This window comes from Filicampus tigris, chromosome 19 (assembly GCF_054856515.1).
Source record: "Filicampus tigris isolate MCC_2025a chromosome 19, RoL_Ftig_1.0, whole genome shotgun sequence".
Taxonomy (NCBI): Eukaryota; Metazoa; Chordata; class Actinopteri; order Syngnathiformes; family Syngnathidae; genus Filicampus; species Filicampus tigris.
Window position 1 is genome coordinate 5,357,558 of NC_141235.1, and position 19,881 is coordinate 5,377,438.

At 43.6% G+C, this 19,881-nt stretch overlaps 2 protein-coding genes across 2 annotated transcripts; one reads left to right on the forward strand and one right to left on the reverse strand.

Moving 5' to 3' along the window:
* Positions 1-16: 16 nt before the first annotated feature.
* Positions 17-11,051, reverse strand: pgs1 (phosphatidylglycerophosphate synthase 1). Its single transcript, XM_086015829.1, has 11 exons — positions 10,872-11,051; positions 9,109-9,304; positions 8,264-8,341; positions 6,034-6,133; positions 5,759-5,948; positions 4,495-4,673; positions 2,795-2,994; positions 2,172-2,463; positions 1,743-1,891; positions 1,531-1,651; positions 17-360 (listed from the first exon to the last, which is right to left on the reverse strand). Exons 1-10 carry the CDS (start codon positions 11,003-11,005, stop codon positions 1,532-1,534), a joined length of 1,638 nt encoding a protein of 545 aa, XP_085871955.1. The 5' UTR covers positions 11,006-11,051; the 3' UTR covers positions 17-360; position 1,531.
* Positions 10,140-19,385, forward strand: socs3b (suppressor of cytokine signaling 3b). Its single transcript, XM_086015832.1, has 3 exons — positions 10,140-12,943; positions 13,865-14,159; positions 16,085-19,385. The coding sequence occupies exons 2-3, from the start codon at positions 14,031-14,033 to the stop codon at positions 16,589-16,591; spliced, it is 636 nt and encodes a 211-aa protein (XP_085871958.1). The 5' UTR covers positions 10,140-12,943; positions 13,865-14,030; the 3' UTR covers positions 16,592-19,385.
* The last annotated feature ends 496 nt before the right edge of the window (positions 19,386-19,881 follow it).

Below are 19,881 nucleotides of genomic sequence, written 5' to 3' on the forward strand. Positions count from 1 at the left end.
CACACACACAAAAAAACACCCTCACACTTTCCTTTTTATTATGCAAAGATATTAGCTCACTTTTCGCTGTAATGAAGTAGATCTGTAATTGCACGATAAACGATATGACACACATTTTCCTCTCCTTCCCTGTGTCCCAACATTCACTCTTGAAGTCCCTTTCATTTCTCCGGAGCAGAAGTTGCTTTTTGAAATGTAACATGGACGTTAAACAGTCTGTATACATCCTTGTGAATGTGCGTTTCAATTCCTGGGACACACAATCGTTGTATTGAGATTAATCGTTATGCCAGGGATACTCAAGTTCATCTTTCACATGTGCAGTATCAGCAGGAACGACATCGCCCCGATGCTCACCACCTGTGCAACAACAACAACACAGACACGACGCCAAGGAAAAATAAGACCAAGCTGGTAGGTTTCCCCCCCCCTCACAAAAAAAAACATTCTGAACAGTCTGTTTAGCCTAACGTCTGAGACAATTCCTGTTTTCACCACTAGAAGGCACACTGCTCCAGCCTAGAATCTCAAAGAAGACTTGCACAAAGCCGGGAGTGGGCCCAAAAGTTAAATGTCCCAATGTTTTGGAAGTGTTCTAACAATAACACCGTTACTCCTCTCAGTAGATGATAATGATCTTAACAGTAGTTGTTGTTTTAATTGTTTGGTACAAAGCGATTGTTTGAGTGCTGCTTTTTGTTTTTTCCTGCCAGGAACGACGAGATAGTGGATGCAAAAACACCGTGTCTAAAAATGGCTCCTGTTCTGAGGTCAGACAAAGGTAGAGGCAATTTTTTTTTAAAATATATATATATATTTTTTTCTTTAACTGATTTAAAAAAAAAAAAAAAAAGCAAATTTAGAAAGAAAATATGCTAAAATATGTTTTATTTTTGTAGATATTTAATCATAATATATTAAAGATGTTTAGTACGGTTAAGTGGGGCAACGTGACCAACATCAAAGCTGTGTTTTGGAGCAGGCTTGATGGATTTTTTTTTTTTTTTTTTTCACAAATTGTACCCTCTGCCAGTGAATAGTCACGTTCTTTGTTGTCATGAACACCAAACAAAGTGTTGTCCACACAGCGGAGGTGAGCCTCCAAAGATGGTGGTCATAAATAAATGTGAGTGAGTCACAGCGAGGAGGGGTGAGTCAGTCGGGCTTTTTGGGGGATGCTGCTGGGAAGACGAGGACGGGGGTTCGGGACGGACCACAACGGCTTTGGAAGTTACTTTAGAAAATTGCCCACAGTTGCTTCAGAGCTGGATTCTGGTGACTGTGCATCGGTCCAAGACTATTAATCACATCCATGTATGGATGATGTCACAAAAAACAAAAATGTCAAAAACATTCAAGTAAGCCAAACTTGAAAAGAAAAAAAAGTGTACTCTTCTTTCCAGTGCATTCATTTTTTATGTTGGGGGCAGTGCTATATATCCTGAAACTATATACTGACATACAGTACAGGTACGTGTTCTCGCCCTGCCAAGCCCAAAGGTAAGCAGAGCTGCAAGTTGGCCGCATTACCTCAGAAGAAGTTCTTGATGAACGGCGTGACCAGCTTGACCCAGAGCTTAACGTGGCGGTCCGGTTGCTCGAATGTCAATCCGGACACCTCCGACGAGCGCTGGTATAACATCTCCTGCTCCTGTTTCATGACAGAAGACGATGGAAGGCCTAAGTGAGACGCCAACAGCATGTCGTCTGACCAGGGCGAGGGCAGGATAAAAAAAGCGGACCTCCCGCAGTTGGTCCTGCAGCTGCTCGTTCTCCGTGACGATGGCGATCTGAGCCTCCAGGTCGCGGTGAACTGAGCGGTAGCCGAAGTTTGGGGAGCCGATTAGTGTGAGGCAAGGCCGGTCCTGCCCGTGGAGGTAGTACCACAAACCTGGAGGAGGAGAGCACGGAATTAGCACATGAACACACGAGTTGAATTTCATCAATGGCACGGCAGTAAGGCTGGACGATTTAGAAAAATACTGTAATCTAATTGAGATTTTTTTTTCTTTCAATATTGCGATTTAATATGCGATTGCCCCGCCCCCCCAAGGTCCTCTTCCCATGTTTTTTTTTTTTTTTTTTTTAACAATCACAAGCAATACATTAATCTTTATTGCGGATTTAGCACATCTCAATGCTGCAATTTGGCAGACTCAAATTGGAGTCACCTTTAGCGTGGAAGGTCCACTGTGGCCTGTGGTACTCGTGCAGTTGGACGCGGCCCTGCTGGCCCAGCTGACGCACGCGCTCGTAGAACTGCCTCGCGATATGCGTGTAGGCGTCGGGGATGGCGCCGGCGACACCCTTGGCCCCAAAGAAGCCGTTGACCTCCGGCGAGGCGGTGAGGATGCGGTAGCCGGCCCCTGCTCCCAGCACCAGACGCATGTACGCCCGCGTTAGGTTGAAGTAGCCCGACGTCAGGTAGACGGTGGAGTCCGGGTCGGCGTCTCGCAGCAGACGCTGGAAGAGACGAGATTATTACCATCGCCAAGGAAAAAGTGAGTCATGATATAATTTTTGCCAGGACAATTTTTTAAAAACCTTTTGCCCCGGCTGACTTAAACGACTGCTCTTAACTTTATTATCGGATCAATGTGTGAGTTTGACTACGTTTTACAAACGAAGCTCGCAGTGTTGATGCACTAGTTTACATTCCATTGTGCTGGCGATTGTTTTTTGAGTTTATGCCCAGAAAATGTGACTAACAAGGAGCTCAAATATTCCGCCATTAGTCATGTTTTTACTCTGTGAGTCACGCGTGCAGGGTTACAAACACGCCACTCTCGCCCACCTGTGTGACTTGCTCGTCCACCTGGATGCCGAGGGGCTTCATCTGGACCAGCGGGAACACCCAGGTGTCCTCATCCTCCTCCTCCTCTTCCTCCTTAGTGTTCTGGTGCTTGCTGAGGATCAGCTGCTGGCGCACGCGGGCCGTGTCCACCACCTCCATGATGCGCTTACTCGCCGCCGCAGAGAAATCATCCCTGTCACCTGGTTGTCATGGAGATCCAAACAAGGTCAAGACAAGCGAGTATGTGTTTTGCTAGTTTATGCACTGTACCAGAAATAACACATCCCAGAAGATATTCACAGCTTCTCACTTTTTCTACATTTGATGTTACGGCCTTGTTCCAAAATGAATCTTTTTTTTTTCCCCCCCCACCCTGGAATGACGATGTAAAAGTTTGACATTTTTGCAAATTTAATAAAAGTGGCAACAGAAGAAAGTGTCATGGCCTGATCCGTGGAGGGATCTGAAACTGGCTGTTCGTGCTTCTAATCCCATTGATGGAGTTTGAAAGGTGGTACAAAAAGGGATGAGTGAAACTACCCAATGACACGTGTGCTAAACTTGTGGCATCACATTTCTTCTTCGGGCTGTAATTCTTGCCAAAGGTACCTCAGGAAAGTATTAAGCAAAGCCTGTCAATACTTATGTACATGTGATTTCAAAGTTGTTGTTTTTTAAATATTTTAATACATTTGCAAAAATTCCAATAACTTGTCATTTTTTCATATGTAGAATTCTGAGGGGGGGAAACAAAATCATTCCAATTTGGAATAATACTAACATGAAATGTTGAAAAAGTGAAACTCCTACTTTCCGGATGCTCTGTGAATAGCCACCATTGTTTTGAAGACTACTCATTACAGCATCATTAACAGGTTAGTTGTGGCCTTTTTATTGGTTACTCATCGACGACAAGTGTGACTGCTAATTTTACCCTCGAAAGTGTTCCTACTATGAGGAAATGTCAAATGTATTTTTTATCAATGAACCGCATTGGGTGTGTGTTGTCACAGGGCATATCATCTGACAGCATTGCTGTCACATCACAACGCTATTCCCAGCGTTTGGTTTCCGCAGTCCGGCAGACATGATGTCATTCGCCCCTCAGAAGTGGCATCTTGGAAATCTGTACTCCGGTTATGGCTGTGCAATATAAGTAAGTGAGTGAATGTGTGCACATGTGCTGGGCAGATTCTTCATATTTTACGTTACAGCCTTAACTCCAAAATGAAATATGCTTCATTGCTTTCTCTCAAAAATTCTACATACAACAACCATTAATGTCCTGGAAAAGGTTTAGATAATTTAGTATATTTATTAAAAAAGTAAAACTCAGAAATCATTATTTTGCAGCCTTTGTTCAATTGTTGATTTGGCAATAATTACAGACTCAAGTCTTTTTATGTACAAGCTTGGCACACCTATTTTCAGGTGGTTCCACCCATTACTCTTTTGAGCACCTCTCATCGGGTTGGGCGTGAGAACAGCGGCCAATTCCTTTGATGTGAATTCTAAATACTCCCAAGTTTATTTTTACGTATAATCATGGGTTGTTTGAATAGAATTATCGTGAATATGTTTTCTACTATGGTTGTAGTTTGCGATGCTGAATCAAACTTAAAGCCGTGGATATTTTGATCCTCGTGTTGCTACAAAAGGCAACCAAAATATTCGAAGCAAAGAAATATCCATGCATCAACCTTTGTACGGGTGAACCATGCCGTCCTGCATGGCCACCGAGTCGTCAGGCCCAAGCTGCAGCGAGACGTCCCCAACCGCCTCCACCAATTCGGAGAAGAAATCTGCGAGCTCGCCACAGTCCTCCAGCAGGACGTAGCGGTCCTGCCGGTTAGTGAAGTAGGAGTCGCTCAGATTGGCCCTGAAAAAAATGACAGCCAAGCATTTTGTTTATTTTTTGGTGCCCCAGTGCACAAAGTGATAACGGCACACTTGGCTAGATTTGCTGCGGAAGAAAGATCGAGAATGGAAGGCCAGCAGGCTATTTTGTCCACAAGATTTTGTTCAACTTTTCTTGCCAGAAAAGCCATTTATAGCTTCAACGGCATTTTTTTCCCCTTACTTTAAACCGGGGGGGAGACAGAACGTGGCTAATGGGTGGGGCTGGAAAAATGTGGGTGGGCCTGAATATTTACTGTCCCGACACATCGTATATTCAAATAAAATGACAAACTGAATAATATGAAGTTCAGATCAGCCTGAGACAACCGCAATTTAATATTCATTAAAAAAAAAAAACACAAATTCAAAAATAATTGAATAATAACTTACTAAAAATTGTAAAGTATATTTTTTTCATGAATCTCACTGGGTGGGAAGCCTGTCAATCTGGGTGGGCCTGTGCACACCCAGGCCCACCCATGGCTCTGCCCCTGCTTTAAACCTGATATAGTTTCTTCCTCACCATATTACATGCTAGGACCCAAAATTCGGTCAAATTTGACTTTTGAAAAGGCAGAGAAATGATCAGTAGCTTTTTTGTACCTTATTTTTTTTAGCTTTGAAGTAATGTAATTTTAGCTTTATTGATTTTTATACAGTGCAATTACCCCCTTTCCTCAATTCTGTAATAATGTGCTTTGAAATATTCAAATCATTCTGAAAAAGGTGACATGTAGAATAATTTACAATACTAATACGAAAAATGCTTGCACTGAAAGTGGCCTCACAACTCTGGCAATTGGCAACCGTCGCACCGTATTCATTTGAATACAAGTTTCAAAGGATTTGCATATGCACTTCCTGCGCAACCGCTATTTGATTTTGCAGCTTGTTTGCATTCTTCATCAGCTTCCAGTAGAGTGAACTACAAACATAACCTGCCAAGAAAAAAAAAAAAAAAACCATGGCGCTGTCCTGACGCTCAAACATTTCCGAGAACCGATCGGGAAGCCCCTCAGAGGCGCATCCAGGCGCAAACCTTTTAGCCCCCGACTTGCCACCTACCCGCTGATGATGAAGCTATCGTCAAATAGGTACACCTTGATGTGCTGCACGCCGATTGTCTCGTTGAAACGCTGCGGCACGAGCATCCTCAGCAGGCCCCTCAGGTCGGGAGTGTGGTATAGGGACACGCGCATTTGCGAGGTGAAGCGCCGCAGCAGGGGCAGCAGCATGGTCCTCGAGTTCACCTGTCCTGAGGGGAGGAGCAATCGGGGACGATGAGCGCACCCCCTTTGCCCCTCCGATACACGTTCGCGGGGAAGGCGATGCCCGCTAACCTCGAGAGCCTCGTGTGTAGTCCAGCAACACGGAGACTTTAAGGTCAGCAGCGTGGCTGCTTTCTCGTGAGCTTTCCAGCGCTTCCTGCATGCAGTCCACCTGCAACGCAAAAGCAAACCGGTACTTTTATTTGATTGAATGAGAGAACCTCTTATTTGTTCTTGCAAGATAATTGTTAGTTTCTGCTTTGCAAATGTACTTGCACGTCTGTCTGCCAGTGACGCACGAGGACATCATGACAATTCCAATCTGACGCTGACTGGCAAGGCAAGCTTGAGTTGAGGCCCCTCGCCATGCGCCCTTGCTCATCCCACCATTGAAGTGGATGCCCTTGCCTTTTCCCTTGTTAAATTGACGCCATCTACAAGCACTATCCTGTTCACGCTACGCCCTCGGGAGTTCACCCAAACGCAACAAAAAGCTTATTACTAACCGATACCTGCCAGCTGAGACTAATGACAGGTTGTTAGCGCTGTGGCTCTTTTAATAGTGCAACAAGCTACATTGTGTGCAATGTACACACGCCGGTACTAGACATGGCAATGTGTTTTTTTTTTGTTTTGGTTTTTTTTTGCTTTCCAGGCAGCCAGAAGAGGAGAGTTTAATAATGATGACTCAACTAGCGCATCTGGTGCCCAAATGCATGTAGTCAGTTGCTTCCTCTTTCTAGCAGTGACACGTAGGTACACTCCCCTGAATTTTAATGCTTCATCTTAGCCACACATTTTTGCGCGCTTCCAGCTTTGTGGCAACAGTTTGGGGAAGGCCAGGGTGCAAAAGAGTGGAAGCTGCTCTCGCCGCAAAGGGAAACAAGTCCACATTTTTCCCTTTCACACTAGGCATCTAAATTGTCCATTTCACGGTTTGCTGTCCTTTGTGTTAGGCAGTGACTCCTAACCACAGCGTAATGTCCCGCAAGAGATCATCAGTCTGTTCAACTGTTGTTGTTGTGACTTTCGGCTTGTCGCCACAGACAGTCACACAAATGATATGTTTGGCACCATTTTTATACTGAATGCCTTTCCTAACACAGCCCACCCATTTAACCAGGCTTGTGCCACAGTAAAGTATCTTTTAATGTGGAACCTTCTTCAGCTATTTGCAGATTTTGTGGACTTCTGTGACAAAGGCCTGGCTAATAGGAACGTAGTTATCAATGTCAGAGAAGTACAGTATGTTGAAGTGATACAGGATTGATTAGCCAGGGTTGTCAGAGGTCACGGAGAGTCTTCGCAGCATATTTGTTTTCCCTCTGCTGAGTGGCTGTTAAAATGCTCAAACATCTGTAAACCATTTACTGTATTTTGAAGCAGAATGTTATAAAGATTAGAAACGCTTTTAGGGGGAGTGTCTATTAGCAAGGGGTAGCTGTATCCACCTGTTGTCATTCAGACAGAATCATAGTTTTGTTCGGTTAAAGAGGCACAGAGTTCACAATGGCTAAGTAAACTGAGAGGAGATTATCGTTTCGGTATTGTACTTTTTGTGGCATTTTTTTGGGTGGGAGAGTTTTCCAAGTGAAATGTTGGGAAACAATGATATAAGGTACCGTTATGGAACCGGGTAGTTGACGTTGACCCGTTGTATTAGCGGCATAACAGAGATGTAAACTCATTGACCACACCTCTTTTTGTTAAAAGTACACCACACACGTCATTATCTGAATGGAGGTCACACGGCTGCTTTATTATCATTTTTTGCGCTTCATCAAAATCAAACTTGTACACAACAACGCCGCCGCCTGGGATTTCTCCAGAGCAGGAATGAGTCATCCTCGAAGACTTTGGCAGCAACGTCAGCTCACTCGGATGCTTTTCACCGTGTGACTCAGCTTCTCTGTGCGGCGTACTTTTTTTGTGTATATATGTGTGTGTGTGTTTTTCAAACAAAAACATGAGGAAAAGAGCTGAATGTGAGCATCAGCCCAGACTGTGGTTTTCATACTGTTATGCTGGGCTTCCAGGCATGGAGAACAGCACGCCAGCACAGGCTCGCACCGGTGTCCTTATACCCGTAAAACCTCAACACTTTGCAGTCATTGCTTTTGGTTGGCGCGGGGGAACGTTTTCATTCTGGACCTCTTGTGCCAGAGTGAACCGTGACTCACTTTTTCTGGCATCTCTGAGCGCATTTTGGCCAGAGCCTGTGTTTTGGTATCGCTTTCACCTGCCCAAACTAAAGATGGCCGTTCTCTTGAGAACACGCACAGTAATACCACGTCTCTCTCACCAGGTCCTGTTCCAGCTGACCCGTTCCCAGATACAAGGAGGCCAACACCACTCTTCTCTTTGCGGTCCTCACACGTGCCTGATGGGAAAGAAGCGCTGAAAGTGAGTATAGAGCGCGTGATGTGAGCGGGATTCCCACCAATGCGAAATGATAGACTTTTTTTGCTTTTTAAATTCAGTGAGTTTGATTTAGTTTATTTTTATTAGAAAATGCTTCATTTGATGGATCATGATGGAAAATAGCCGTTGTAGCCGTTGAACATGTAAATGTTCATTAATATGCACTGTCCCTTTTAAATAAATAAATTAAAAAATTACAAATTACAAATTTCAGCATAGTTTTTAGTATTAAATTTCTTAATATGGAGTATTTGTCCAGTGCCGATGACTGACTTAGATGCCGAGCATTCAAGATTTCTTCCTTTAAAGGGTACTTTGAGACTTATTCCTTTGAGGTGACTTTGAGACTAAAGGTGACTTTGAAATGTATTCCTTTAAAAAAAAAAATCCTAAAAGACCTACTGTTTTAAAAAGCTATCGATGACACCTGTTACTTTACAAGTTGCATTTGAGACGTTTCCCTTTAAAAGGTGCTTTCAGGTTTCTTTTCCGTCTCAAACTGCATTTGAGAAATTCCTTTAGAAGGTTCCTACAAGACATTCCTTTAAAAGACGCATACGAGGCATTATTTTTTTTTTTAAAAAGGTGCCTCCGAGATGTATTCTTTCACATGTTTCATTCAAGTCCTTGGATGCATTGATTTTACAGCGATTAAGCCTGCTTGGAAAGTAGCACTTCCTCAATTACTTGAATCTGAACATAAAGAGTATTTGCCTTTCAACTGACCTTCAGCGTCTGGTAGAACTGGTCAGGCGAGGCGAGCACGTGGACACGTGTGCCGTTCACCCGGAAGGCCGGCACGCGCTCCGCCATCCATCGGAAGTGGGCGTGGAGGCTGTGCGGCGCGCCTGCCGCGGCGGTGGCGCTCTCTGGAGCAGGCTCGGCTTTGGCCAGCAGGGGCGCCAAAAGAAGAACGGAGGAGCTGTGCCCACGGAAATGTGAAAATGGATTAACTGCAGAGGAAGAACGCTTAATGCCCATTCTACTGCGCTGAATACAAACGCGAGGACCTCAACGATGCTAATGCGCACGCTAAGTAAGGAATGTAAAATCTGACTCATTGATTAATCCATTATTTGTGTGGCGAGTGGCAAGTGCCCAAAGCAGTTTAAGTAATGCCACAAAGAGAATGAAGCTCCTACAGGTGCCCATTTGTCTGAAGATGACTCATCTGCTGCTATTGCGGTTTCCACACAGACACCTGACAAAACGCATACTTTCAGTGCCGACACCGTGCAAATAAACAAAAGCTCTCACTCATTGTCATTGTTAAATCATGCCAATGACCGTTCCCGTCGCCGGTATGAACATCATCCAGATCAAGGTTACGGTTGCTATTTTACAAAAGAGATATTCTTCATGTGACTACTGTCACAGTGAATGCTTCATCATAGTTCAGGCCACGAGTCATAACTTGGGGGTCCACAAAATAATTTTCGATATTTTTTTTTGTAGCACATTAAAAAGCATATACCAGCATATGGGGACCAGCATGCCATTAAAACAAACTTAACCCATGACTCCTCCCTAGATTAGCGACGCGCCAAAGCTCTGATATGATTGTGATTCATCACATATAGTCAATTTGACAATCGAGCATTAAGAACAAAAAATCGAATTATTAGAGAAGAATTGTTTGTGGACACGAGTATTTTTTGGGGGAGAATGTAATCCTATTTTGCTTTTTTACAGAATAAAAAAATGTAATAAGTGAGGAGTCAGATATGGCAACTTTTTATTAATTTTGGTATTTATTCATACACGTGGTAGTTAAGTAGTTATTATTTGGTAAGTAGATATTAATTGGCGTTATAATTATGAGAGGGTTCTTGGAAATTTTTATTTTCTGTAAGGGGTCCCTAGAACCGAAAGGTTTGAGAGGCTCCAGTAATAAAAAAAAACACCTATGGAAGACGTAGGCACGAAGTCAATAATGTTTATTTTATACAGGGCAAAATAGATATTGCAAAGGAATAATTTTCCCCAATATGGCTGCTATTTGTTTACCTTAATACGTCACAAAATACACGGCTATTCAAACAGGGCGGGACAATCAGTGAAACCAACCAATGCCGTCACAGAGCATAACAACCAATCAGGCAGCAGCGCAGAACTGTGAGCGCCGATGACTATCGAAGACAGCCGAAAACTAACGAGCGTTATTCTAAGCATTTTAAATGCCTCACGGGTTCTCACGATTAACGCAATTTGCTGAAACTATAAGAGTTAATTTCATGCCAAACTCCATAAGTGGCGTTTTTAAAAAAAAATAATTCTTGGAGGTACATTCACGGACTTTGAAGGACTGTAAAGCCAGGCAGAAGGACGTTTATGATCACAGCAGCATTTAAGACACACAGACAGTGTTATTACATTAGCATTCGACCGCTGCTAGTGCTAGTGTTTCTGTCAACGGGATGCCTACTTTACGACACAAAACGTCGGATGTCGATGTAATTTCGGCGTTTTATTCCAACATCGTCTCTTACCCGCCTCGTCGGTCCCGCGCGCGGAAGAGACGGTCGGATATTCGCGTGAAAACCCCGGCCAGGGCCGGCGAGTATACGGAGTACACCAGCCTCCTCCAAGACATGGGGGCCGCCATTGCTGCCGCAGCGCCCATTTGAAAAAAAAAAAAAAAAAACCTCAAAAACTTTATTGACAAAATGCGGTGGACACGCGAGAAGACAAAACCCGCTAATCAGGCTTACAGTGAGTAGGGACAATTCCGAATAACCCTACACTAACCGCATACCTGGTAATATCCACGATGCAACGCGCCTTAGTCGGTGAAAACCCACCGTATTGTATTGATTTTGCCTGTGACTACTGACTAGCATAATAAAGCTCACAGTAAATCATGCCTCGAAGTTGTTATGAGGTTGGACATCCCAACCATGAAATATAATGGAAACTAAATTATCATTCCATATTACTGTGGTAGTATTGGGCGTAGGGATTCAAGCGACACGTTTCAGAGCAACTCGAATGTCTTTATTTGCGTCTCAATTTATCACAAGCTGCCGAATAGCCACATGAGCACTTCTGGTTAGGCTTTTCACAATAAAACGGGATATACATAAAACTGGTTACACCACAATTTCTGTGTTGACCGTGAACGTCGGAGAAAGTGGGTAAAAGGAGTGAAGAGAGTGGGACTTGACGGTTCGGAATAGAGGCTAACCAAGACCGCAGTGCTTTGTGGTGAGCACTCAAGTGTGATAAAATCGTACTTTTGCCTTTGCAGGCAGACTGTTACAGTAGTCAAACGACATTTTGAAATCAAAATACTCCTCACAAATCCAAGGACAACGACCCAAAGGTCAATGAGCGGAGAGTTTGTTTTCACCGACTTGACCGCCATCTTGACTTGTGACGTCATTTTAACGTAAACTCGGAATTGACGAAAACAAGTTGGCATCACTCGACACACGTAATAACTTAAATAAATATCACACGGATGAGGTCAACCTCAACCTGAAGTACACGAACACATAGGGAATTAACATATTCATGCATAACACTGAATAAAATTAAGTATTTTTTTCTCTCTATATGTACCTGCATGCACCTAAGATTATCTAGTATTGTTTTAAGAAATCCTTTTTGATGTTGTGCACGGGAACATTTTGCACGCTTACTTCATATGCAAACGAGGGGAAGTATATGAAATATATTTAGACACATATTCAATACAATACAATACATTTTTATTTATATAGCGCATTTCATAACAGCTAGAGCTGTGACAAAGAACTTTACATACAAACAATAAATAATTTGTCATATACAGTATTGTCATTTCATTCTTCAAATAAGCCGACTTTTTTTTTTTTTTTTTACTCTCATCATCAAAGTACATTTCCATTTTAAAAATCCAGAGATCAAAAGTTCTCCCACCTCTGATATATGTAATTAGCTCAAAGTTAATTACAGGAGTTTGAGCCGTTTAACACCTGCATGACTGCGCAAATTTAAAGGAACAAGTACGCCTTATACCCCCCCCGTCCCCCCTCTCCAAAATATATAATGTGATGGATTAGAACGATGAATATTTCATGCCGTTTAAAATGCGTGTGGAATGGCTCGAGCGGTACCAGGAAGCGGACCCTGCTGCAAAGGTCACCGCGATTATTTACTGGCAATACGCCAGAGCGAGAGCCGCGCGAGCACGCACGCGTGTGCCCGCGCGCCAGAATCGTGCGCGCGCGCGAACCCGTGCGTTTACTGGAAGAACCTCAGGACAGAGGGGGGCGGGGCCTTACGATCGGCTTTACTCACTGGAAACAACCTCCGGTAACCTTCCGCCACACACTTACACACACACACACGCAAACGCACACATATACACGCGTTGGGTCCGTCTACCTCCTCTCCCGCAGACGGCAGCGCCGCCGCCGACGAAGACGACCGTCCTCGGCATACTTTTTTGTCAGAATATTCCGGCGTGGGGATTTTAATGCCTGAGCTAATCCTCCTCCATCTAGCACTACTCTCGGGTAGTTTGCCGAGTGTGTCTTTTGGCGACGAACTGCGGCGCGGGGCTGTATTAATCCGCAAGGTAAGTTGACGGCTCGTGCGTGAAGTAGACCGCGTTGAAATGTATTTGAAAATTCGACCCCAGGATTTACGTAATTGCTTTTTGGTCCAAACGGGTGCTGGTTTGCTTGAAATGGCGGCACCGAGCTGTTGCGGGGGTCTAGCAGGGGAAGCCCCCCCGCTTTCCAGTACCCCTACCTCCAGGCTCCAGTGCGGACAACATACATGGGGCCCCCCCCTCTGTGTGTGAAACCGGAGAAAGGGGCCACTGTGACTGTAATGCAAAAGAGCTGGAATGAATGGGGGAGAGAAGGTGCAGTGACCCCGTTATTTTTGAACCCCCCTCGCTGAACGATCGATTGCAATCAGGCTCGAGTTGCAGAATGGGCTGCAAGGTGCATTGCAATGTCTGCCTTTTAACCCTTATCTACTGTTTGGGTCAATTTAGTCTTTTTTTTTTCTATGCCCTGAAAAGTGTTTCCGAAAGTGACGCAAAATACATACACTATATAAATGTCATTCATTTGTACAGGTGCTACAAAGGTTGTATACACTGATGCTGTTTTAGATTTACCAGTGTTTGTTACATTACGGTAATGCAGTGTTCAATAGGTAAATTGAATCAGTCCTGAGAACTGTCTGCGTTCCCACCACATTTGCATCTTACTGCAGAAATGTGCACCTGTTGTTCTTTAAAGGGTCATGGGGGAATCTCAAAATAGTAGAAATATAAAACAGAAAATGTAAATGTCAGACAGGCTATTAATACATTTATTTTGATGCAGACTGTCCTCATAATAATTAAGGATAAAAATTGAGCATACTCTGTGTGCATGGAACATGGACAGTATGAAAGGCTTAAGATGTGACCCATTCATGCATTTCTGTCATTTGACTCCATTGACTCTCACTGATTCATGAATGGCAACTGTCTACTGTGCAGGTGTGTCTCGGTGGTCTCTCACAGCCCCTCTCTGGATGCATCCAGCTCCTCTGCCCCCGGGCCCTGGACCCGGTGTGTGACCCCGCCGTCCTCCCCTCTGTCCCCCTCGGCGACCGGCGCCTTCCCACCGCCCGTCCTCTGCCCGGAGGCGGCGGACCGCGGCGCCATGGTGGCCTCCCGCCGACGCGAGCCCCTCGCCATGAGTGGTGGGACCCCCTCAGAGGGCAGAGCCTCGCAGTCGGACTGCACTTCGCATCACTTCAAGCCCTTCAGCTCGCACGCGCACTACCAGCAGGTCAGTCAAATTCCTGTTACTTCTGTTTCGTAAGGACCGTTCCCAGCTGAAGTTTACTGTCAAACTAAACATAAAACAGAGAGAATTACATGTAGTTATTTTTAATCAAAACACATAACATTTCCCAAAGTCCACTAGCTTCACACTAACACATGACAGGAAAAAACAAATAGGTTAACAAAACTAGCGTCACTACTGTAGTAGTTATGAACCATGAAACAACATATCTTAGTAGCAATACACACAAATAAAAGCATACATTACTTACAGGCATATATTCTTGATCCTCTGCAAAAAAAACGAGAAATAGCACTGTATTGCATCTTAGCTGAGACTGTCTTCATCAAATCAGTGTGTAGCCTGTCTGTATTATACTACCCCCTGGTGACCAAGGCATTTTCTAATACACATGATGCTTCAATGTGGGTAGAGCATTGTTTTTTTTTTTTTATTTCCAAGACATGGATTATATTTAATTATTAACTGTAATGCGTTTCATACGCAAAAAATACTTTCATTTGTAATTTTCATTATAGAAATCTTCCAAAACAATAATATAAACATCAATAACCGAGACAATCAATGTTTTGTAAATTGCCTCTCTAACCTTTTTCAAGGAGGATGATGGAAAAAAAAACATGCATGATGAAACTGTTTTGAATGTACATGTACGGTATATGAGAAATGAAACATGATCATTGTATATGACGATTATATTTTAGTTTTGCACCAAATATACTTGAACAATTTCTTGAATTTTTATTATTTATTATTTTTTTTGAAAATGTTCATGCATTGTGAACTGTCCAACCGTTCCGATTTTTTTTTCAAATTCAACCCGGGCCTGTTTCGTATGTGGATATAAATCGGATATGTATTTGATGCGTCTACAATACAGCATTGTTTTGACTAAGAGTTGTTGTTTTTACATTCGATTTCAGTTTAATCCCACTGGAAGCATGAAGCATAAAGTTGACATTTGTGGTGATGGGAGTAATTAAGCCACGCAGACGTGTTTTTCACGCACGCCAATGACATGACCTCATCTTTTAGTAGACGTCTCCATGTAATGAAGGGATTGAAAAGCGCCGCCTCATTTCCCCAAAATATTTCTACCTCCTCCCGTATCACTCTTCTGTCGATATAAAATGATCCCCTACACGCTGGACCACATTTACTTCCGTAAACACCGCCGCTTGACGCCGTCTTTTGTGCGTGTGTCACTCGACGTCGTGCTTTGTGTGCATGCGTGTCACATCACGGGCTTGTTGCGCTCACATTAGAAGTCGAAACGAGTACATAAAAAGATCCGATTGAACAAAAATCGGAATTCGGCGTCACGTGGCCTAAGTGTCAGAAATAACAACCATGCGCTCTAAAAACAGTTGGGTTAAAAATAACACAATTTTGGGTCAAAAATGGACCGATACACTAATTGGGTCAATTTGATCCAAATTTAAAAAATGGGTAGTTTTGTACAAAACAACCCCAAAAATTGGACTGCTTTGTACAAAACAACGCAAGAAGGTGGGTCAAATTGACCCAATTACTGTATCTGTCCATTTTTGACCCAAAATGGTGTTATTTTTAATCCAACTTTTTTTAAAGTGTGGCTTGCCATTTCAATCAATGTTTAGTACATTAACTGTCACGGATCATGTCCAGTGAGCATAATTATGAAATTTACCTCAAAAGATGCATGTAAAAACTGTTTCCCGATGTGGAAACGTGAAATGAACCAAACTCATTGTATTTAACGACAGCGCTTTTGTACCCAAAAGCTACTTTACACATTTTCTATTTCATGTTTTCAATTTAAAATGGGTTATTTTGATCCATAGCACGGCAGTCGGGATTGAAACTCTTCTGTTGTTTTCAAAAAAAAACAACCCCAAAAAAATCCAACAACAATTCACCTGTTTCAGGTGATGCGCGCATTGGGTAAGCTCCAGGAGAGCGGCTTCTACTGGGGCGCGGTGGGGGGCCGCGAGGCCAGCTCCCTGCTCCGCTCGGAGCCCCCCGGGACCTTCCTGATCCGGGATTCGTCGGACAACCGCCACTTCTTCACGCTGTCGGTGCAGACGGAGCGCGGCACTAAGAACCTGCGCGTGCACAGCGAGTGCAGCGGCTTCTTCCTGCAGCCCGACGCGCAGTGCGCTCAGGAGCCGCCGCGCTTCGACTGCGTGCTCAAGCTCATCGCGCACTACATGGGCAAGGGCCCCGCCGCCGAGCCCGGCTCCGGCCGCACCGTCTATCTGATCCACACCGGAGGCGAGCGGCTCCCGCTGGAGCTGCGGCGACCCCTCCTCAACTCCCTGTCGTCCTTGCAGCACATGTGCAGGAGGACCCTGAACAGCCAGGGCCTGGGCGGGGCCGAGCGGCTGCCGCACACGCTCAAAGACTTCCTGGAGGAGTACGACGCCCCCATATGACTGACGGGGCGCCGGGCTCGGACCGCTTCTCGGCGGGGGACGTGACCGAGAGAAGAGGTAAACGGTCAACTTTCTCCCCATGACTGACTTAGACGCCGAGCAGAGCCTCGTAGAAGACTAAACGAGAAGAAGCGTCTTTGCGTACGTGCGTTCACACGGGACCAAGCTCGACTTTTGTTCTTTTTTTTTTTTTTTTTTTTTTTTTTAATCCAAAACCGTCTGCAAAAATACACCATGATGATCATCTTGCACATGGAGAAAGAAGAAAAGCAGGAAATGGGATTAAGAAGAAGTCGGGGTAGTCGTACAAAAAGAGACGCCTCACGCTTCGAGGAAATGACAGGCGGATGACCCAGACCCGAAATGGCGTCAAGTATTGAGATTTTTTTCTTTTCTTTGTAGTTCTCATCTCATAAAGCACGTGTGTCTGGACTCTTATAAATATGGAGATAGAGGGTCCTCGGCTTACGACGGTGTTCCGTTTCCATGGCGGTGACATAACCCGAATTTGTTCACAAGTTGGAATGCGCCAAATCAATAGTACAGTAAAGCCATAACGAGAGTATTTGTTTGAAAAACAAACAATCCGATGGGTGGCGGTATCTGAGCGTGCCTTTTTCTGCGGCCTGACGATATATTCTCACAGCATAGCGCAAATTGGTTCCTTTATTGTGCGCCATTCAAAACCCTCATAACCTCGTATGCCGGAACCATCGTAAACTGAGGATTGAAAAAAAAAAATCTAAAAAAAAAAATTCCAAAAAAAAATTCCAAGACGTCCCCCCCTTGCAGTACCACCGGAAACCGCGGGGGGGCAATGTTGAGATTAGAATAATAATAAAAGTGCTAATTGCGATGTAATTTAGGATACCAAATAATTGTGATATTTGGCTGAAAATAATATCACCATACAGCTGTAATTAATATCCCGTTTACGGCGACGCCAGCTCAAATTTTACACGAGTCTGAACACCGTAGCCTATCACTAACCTATGCTAGCACAGTAGTGAAGTCTTGATCACAGTTACGTACGGTGGTAACTGCGTGCCTTCATGCGTCATGTGACCACACGTTCTAACAAGTATTGCGTGCCATTGGCAACCTCCAAACCTCGCGTATCGGGACATCCGTAAACCGAGGACGTCCCCTGTATGTGTTGGCCATATCTCCCGACTGACTGATTGACACACTATTACCGGTAAAAAAGTATGACATTCAGTTGCATGCTTTGAATCGGGGAAGAAAAGTAGCGCCCTCCGGTGGACAATCTTAAAAGTCAATACAGGCATCCACATGTTACAAAAGAGTTTCGTTCATACAACCACGACGTCGCTTGAATTCGTACGCAAGCCGGAATGCGGTCGCTAACCTATGCTAGCGCAGTTGTAAAGTCTTAAAGAAAAAATATTTTCTAAAAACACTTTTAGCTCCTAAATATAAAACAATCCAAACCAGACCTTGTATTTCTGATCGTTGTAAATCGAGGGACCCCTGCTTTTCAAATGACAATTTATCAATATAACTATCTATAAATACACGCGCATACATAGATGCATGAGTGCTGCCCCGCGAGGTCCACGCACTCATTTAGCGTTCGTATCATTAATTCATCGCGCAGAACCGAATGACTTCATCAAAGGCGAGCATTGATTAGTTGATTTAGTACGGCGCAGTTGTTAAAAGGCCGTATAAAATATTAATAATGAATCCAGACGCTTGATTTCACACAAAGTATCCTTTTTACCGTAGTACTTTGTTCAGTATTACTCACCGCATTTCAAATTTTAGCAGTAAGCTAAAAGAGTTTTTGGACACTCTTTGGTACGTGAATGCCACCAAATTAAATGTGCATTGATCGATTATGTAACTGCGGCTCAGGTACATGCTTCTAAAACTTTTTTGGCAGCACTGGTAAAAATTTAGGGGGTTTCCAAATGCAACCCCAAAAACCCGCTCAGTAGCGCCCCCTGGAAAGTTGTAACAAGTGTAACGTAACAGGACGCATGAAAAAGTCTCAAGGGCCCATGCCCAAAATCGAACAGGAAGTCGGCCATTTTGGTTTGATGACGAATTCCATTCGGAATTGGGTTTATTCGACAGATAGGCCAGTAATAATTGTAGCTTTGATTTAAAGTAGGCCTTTATGCCGATGTGATCAAAATTGGATGGACATGTCTATCATAACAGGAAAAAAAAGTCTTAAGGATCCATTCCCGAAATTGAACAGCAAGACGGCCATTTTGGCTCAAAGCAGCCATTCCTCTTGTGACGGCAGAAAAGTGAACAATGTGGTGTATTCTTTTTTTGTTTTCCTTCCAGTCATACCTCTCGTCAGCGCGTCTTCCCCTCCCCTCCAAAAAAGGGACTTATTTTTGACTTATTTTAACACTCATCTTTGCTAAAAAAAAAAAAAAAAAAAAAATTACAAATAAAATCAAATAAACAATTTCTTGGAACGGCGCGAGCTAACCTGTGATCCACTCGGGAGCGGAGGCTTCAAAACACTAAAAACAAAATAAGAGAAGTCACACGTTTGTGCTGCTGGACCCGTCAACGTCACGTCATGTGTATGTATGTGAAATCATTTTGTCTTTTATAAAGACTCTACTTAACCGCAGCAGGCTGGTGGCCACTTAGTGTGGCACGACACATGCTGTAATCTCTCAACAACAACAACAACAACAACAAAAGCAAGAAGAATAAATGAGAAAAAAAAATGGAACGTTGCACATATTTATATTTCTAAAATATTTCAATAATTTATATTAAAGAGCACTATTTTTACAAAAGCCAACTGCCTTTGTTTGCCTGTTCCTTTTCGCCGAGAGCTTTTTAGCTTAGCCTGGGCTTCCCTCGTCGTCGAGTTTGAATTATGGCTTTTTTTTTTTTTTTCCCCTCAGCTGCTGCAAAGGACTGTGGGAAAATTCCATAAAGGCGTGCCTATAGGAAAGGAAGACAGGGGGAGGGGGGGAAGGGGGGGGGTGGTAACAAAGGGATTACCAGAAGAGCCGTTACACACTTGGACACAGGCCTTACTGTGCAAAACGCTCACTTTGGGCCGGACCTAACTGGAAAGGAATGCAGTCGGGCTTTTATACATCCTGCCCGAGGGGCTGAAGGAGGGTGTGTGTGTGTGCGTGTGCGTGTGTGTTTGTGTGGGTATATATGTATAAATATATATATATATATATATACATATATATATATATGCATGCAAATATGTTTGTCTGTGTTTTTATATATATTTTTTATATATTGTATATACTGTGTATATATATATATATGTATAT

Excerpts from the sequence above, each read along its gene's own strand:
- pgs1 (XM_086015829.1), bottom strand. The coding sequence starts at position 11,005 with ATGGGCGCTGCGGCAGCAATGGCGGCCCCCATGTCTTGGAGGAGGCTG. Across the intron at positions 8,342-9,108 it reads AGTTCTACCAGACGCTGAAG|GCACGTGTGAGGACCGCAAA; the intron begins GTCAGTTGAAAG and ends CTTTCCCATCAG. Across the intron at positions 1,892-2,171 it reads GTGGACCTTCCACGCTAAAG|GTTTGTGGTACTACCTCCAC; the intron begins GTGACTCCAATT and ends CTCCTCCTCCAG.
- socs3b (XM_086015832.1), top strand. The coding sequence starts at position 14,031 with ATGGTGGCCTCCCGCCGACGCGAGCCCCTCGCCATGAGTGGTGGGACC. Across the intron at positions 14,160-16,084 it reads CGCACGCGCACTACCAGCAG|GTGATGCGCGCATTGGGTAA; the intron begins GTCAGTCAAATT and ends CACCTGTTTCAG.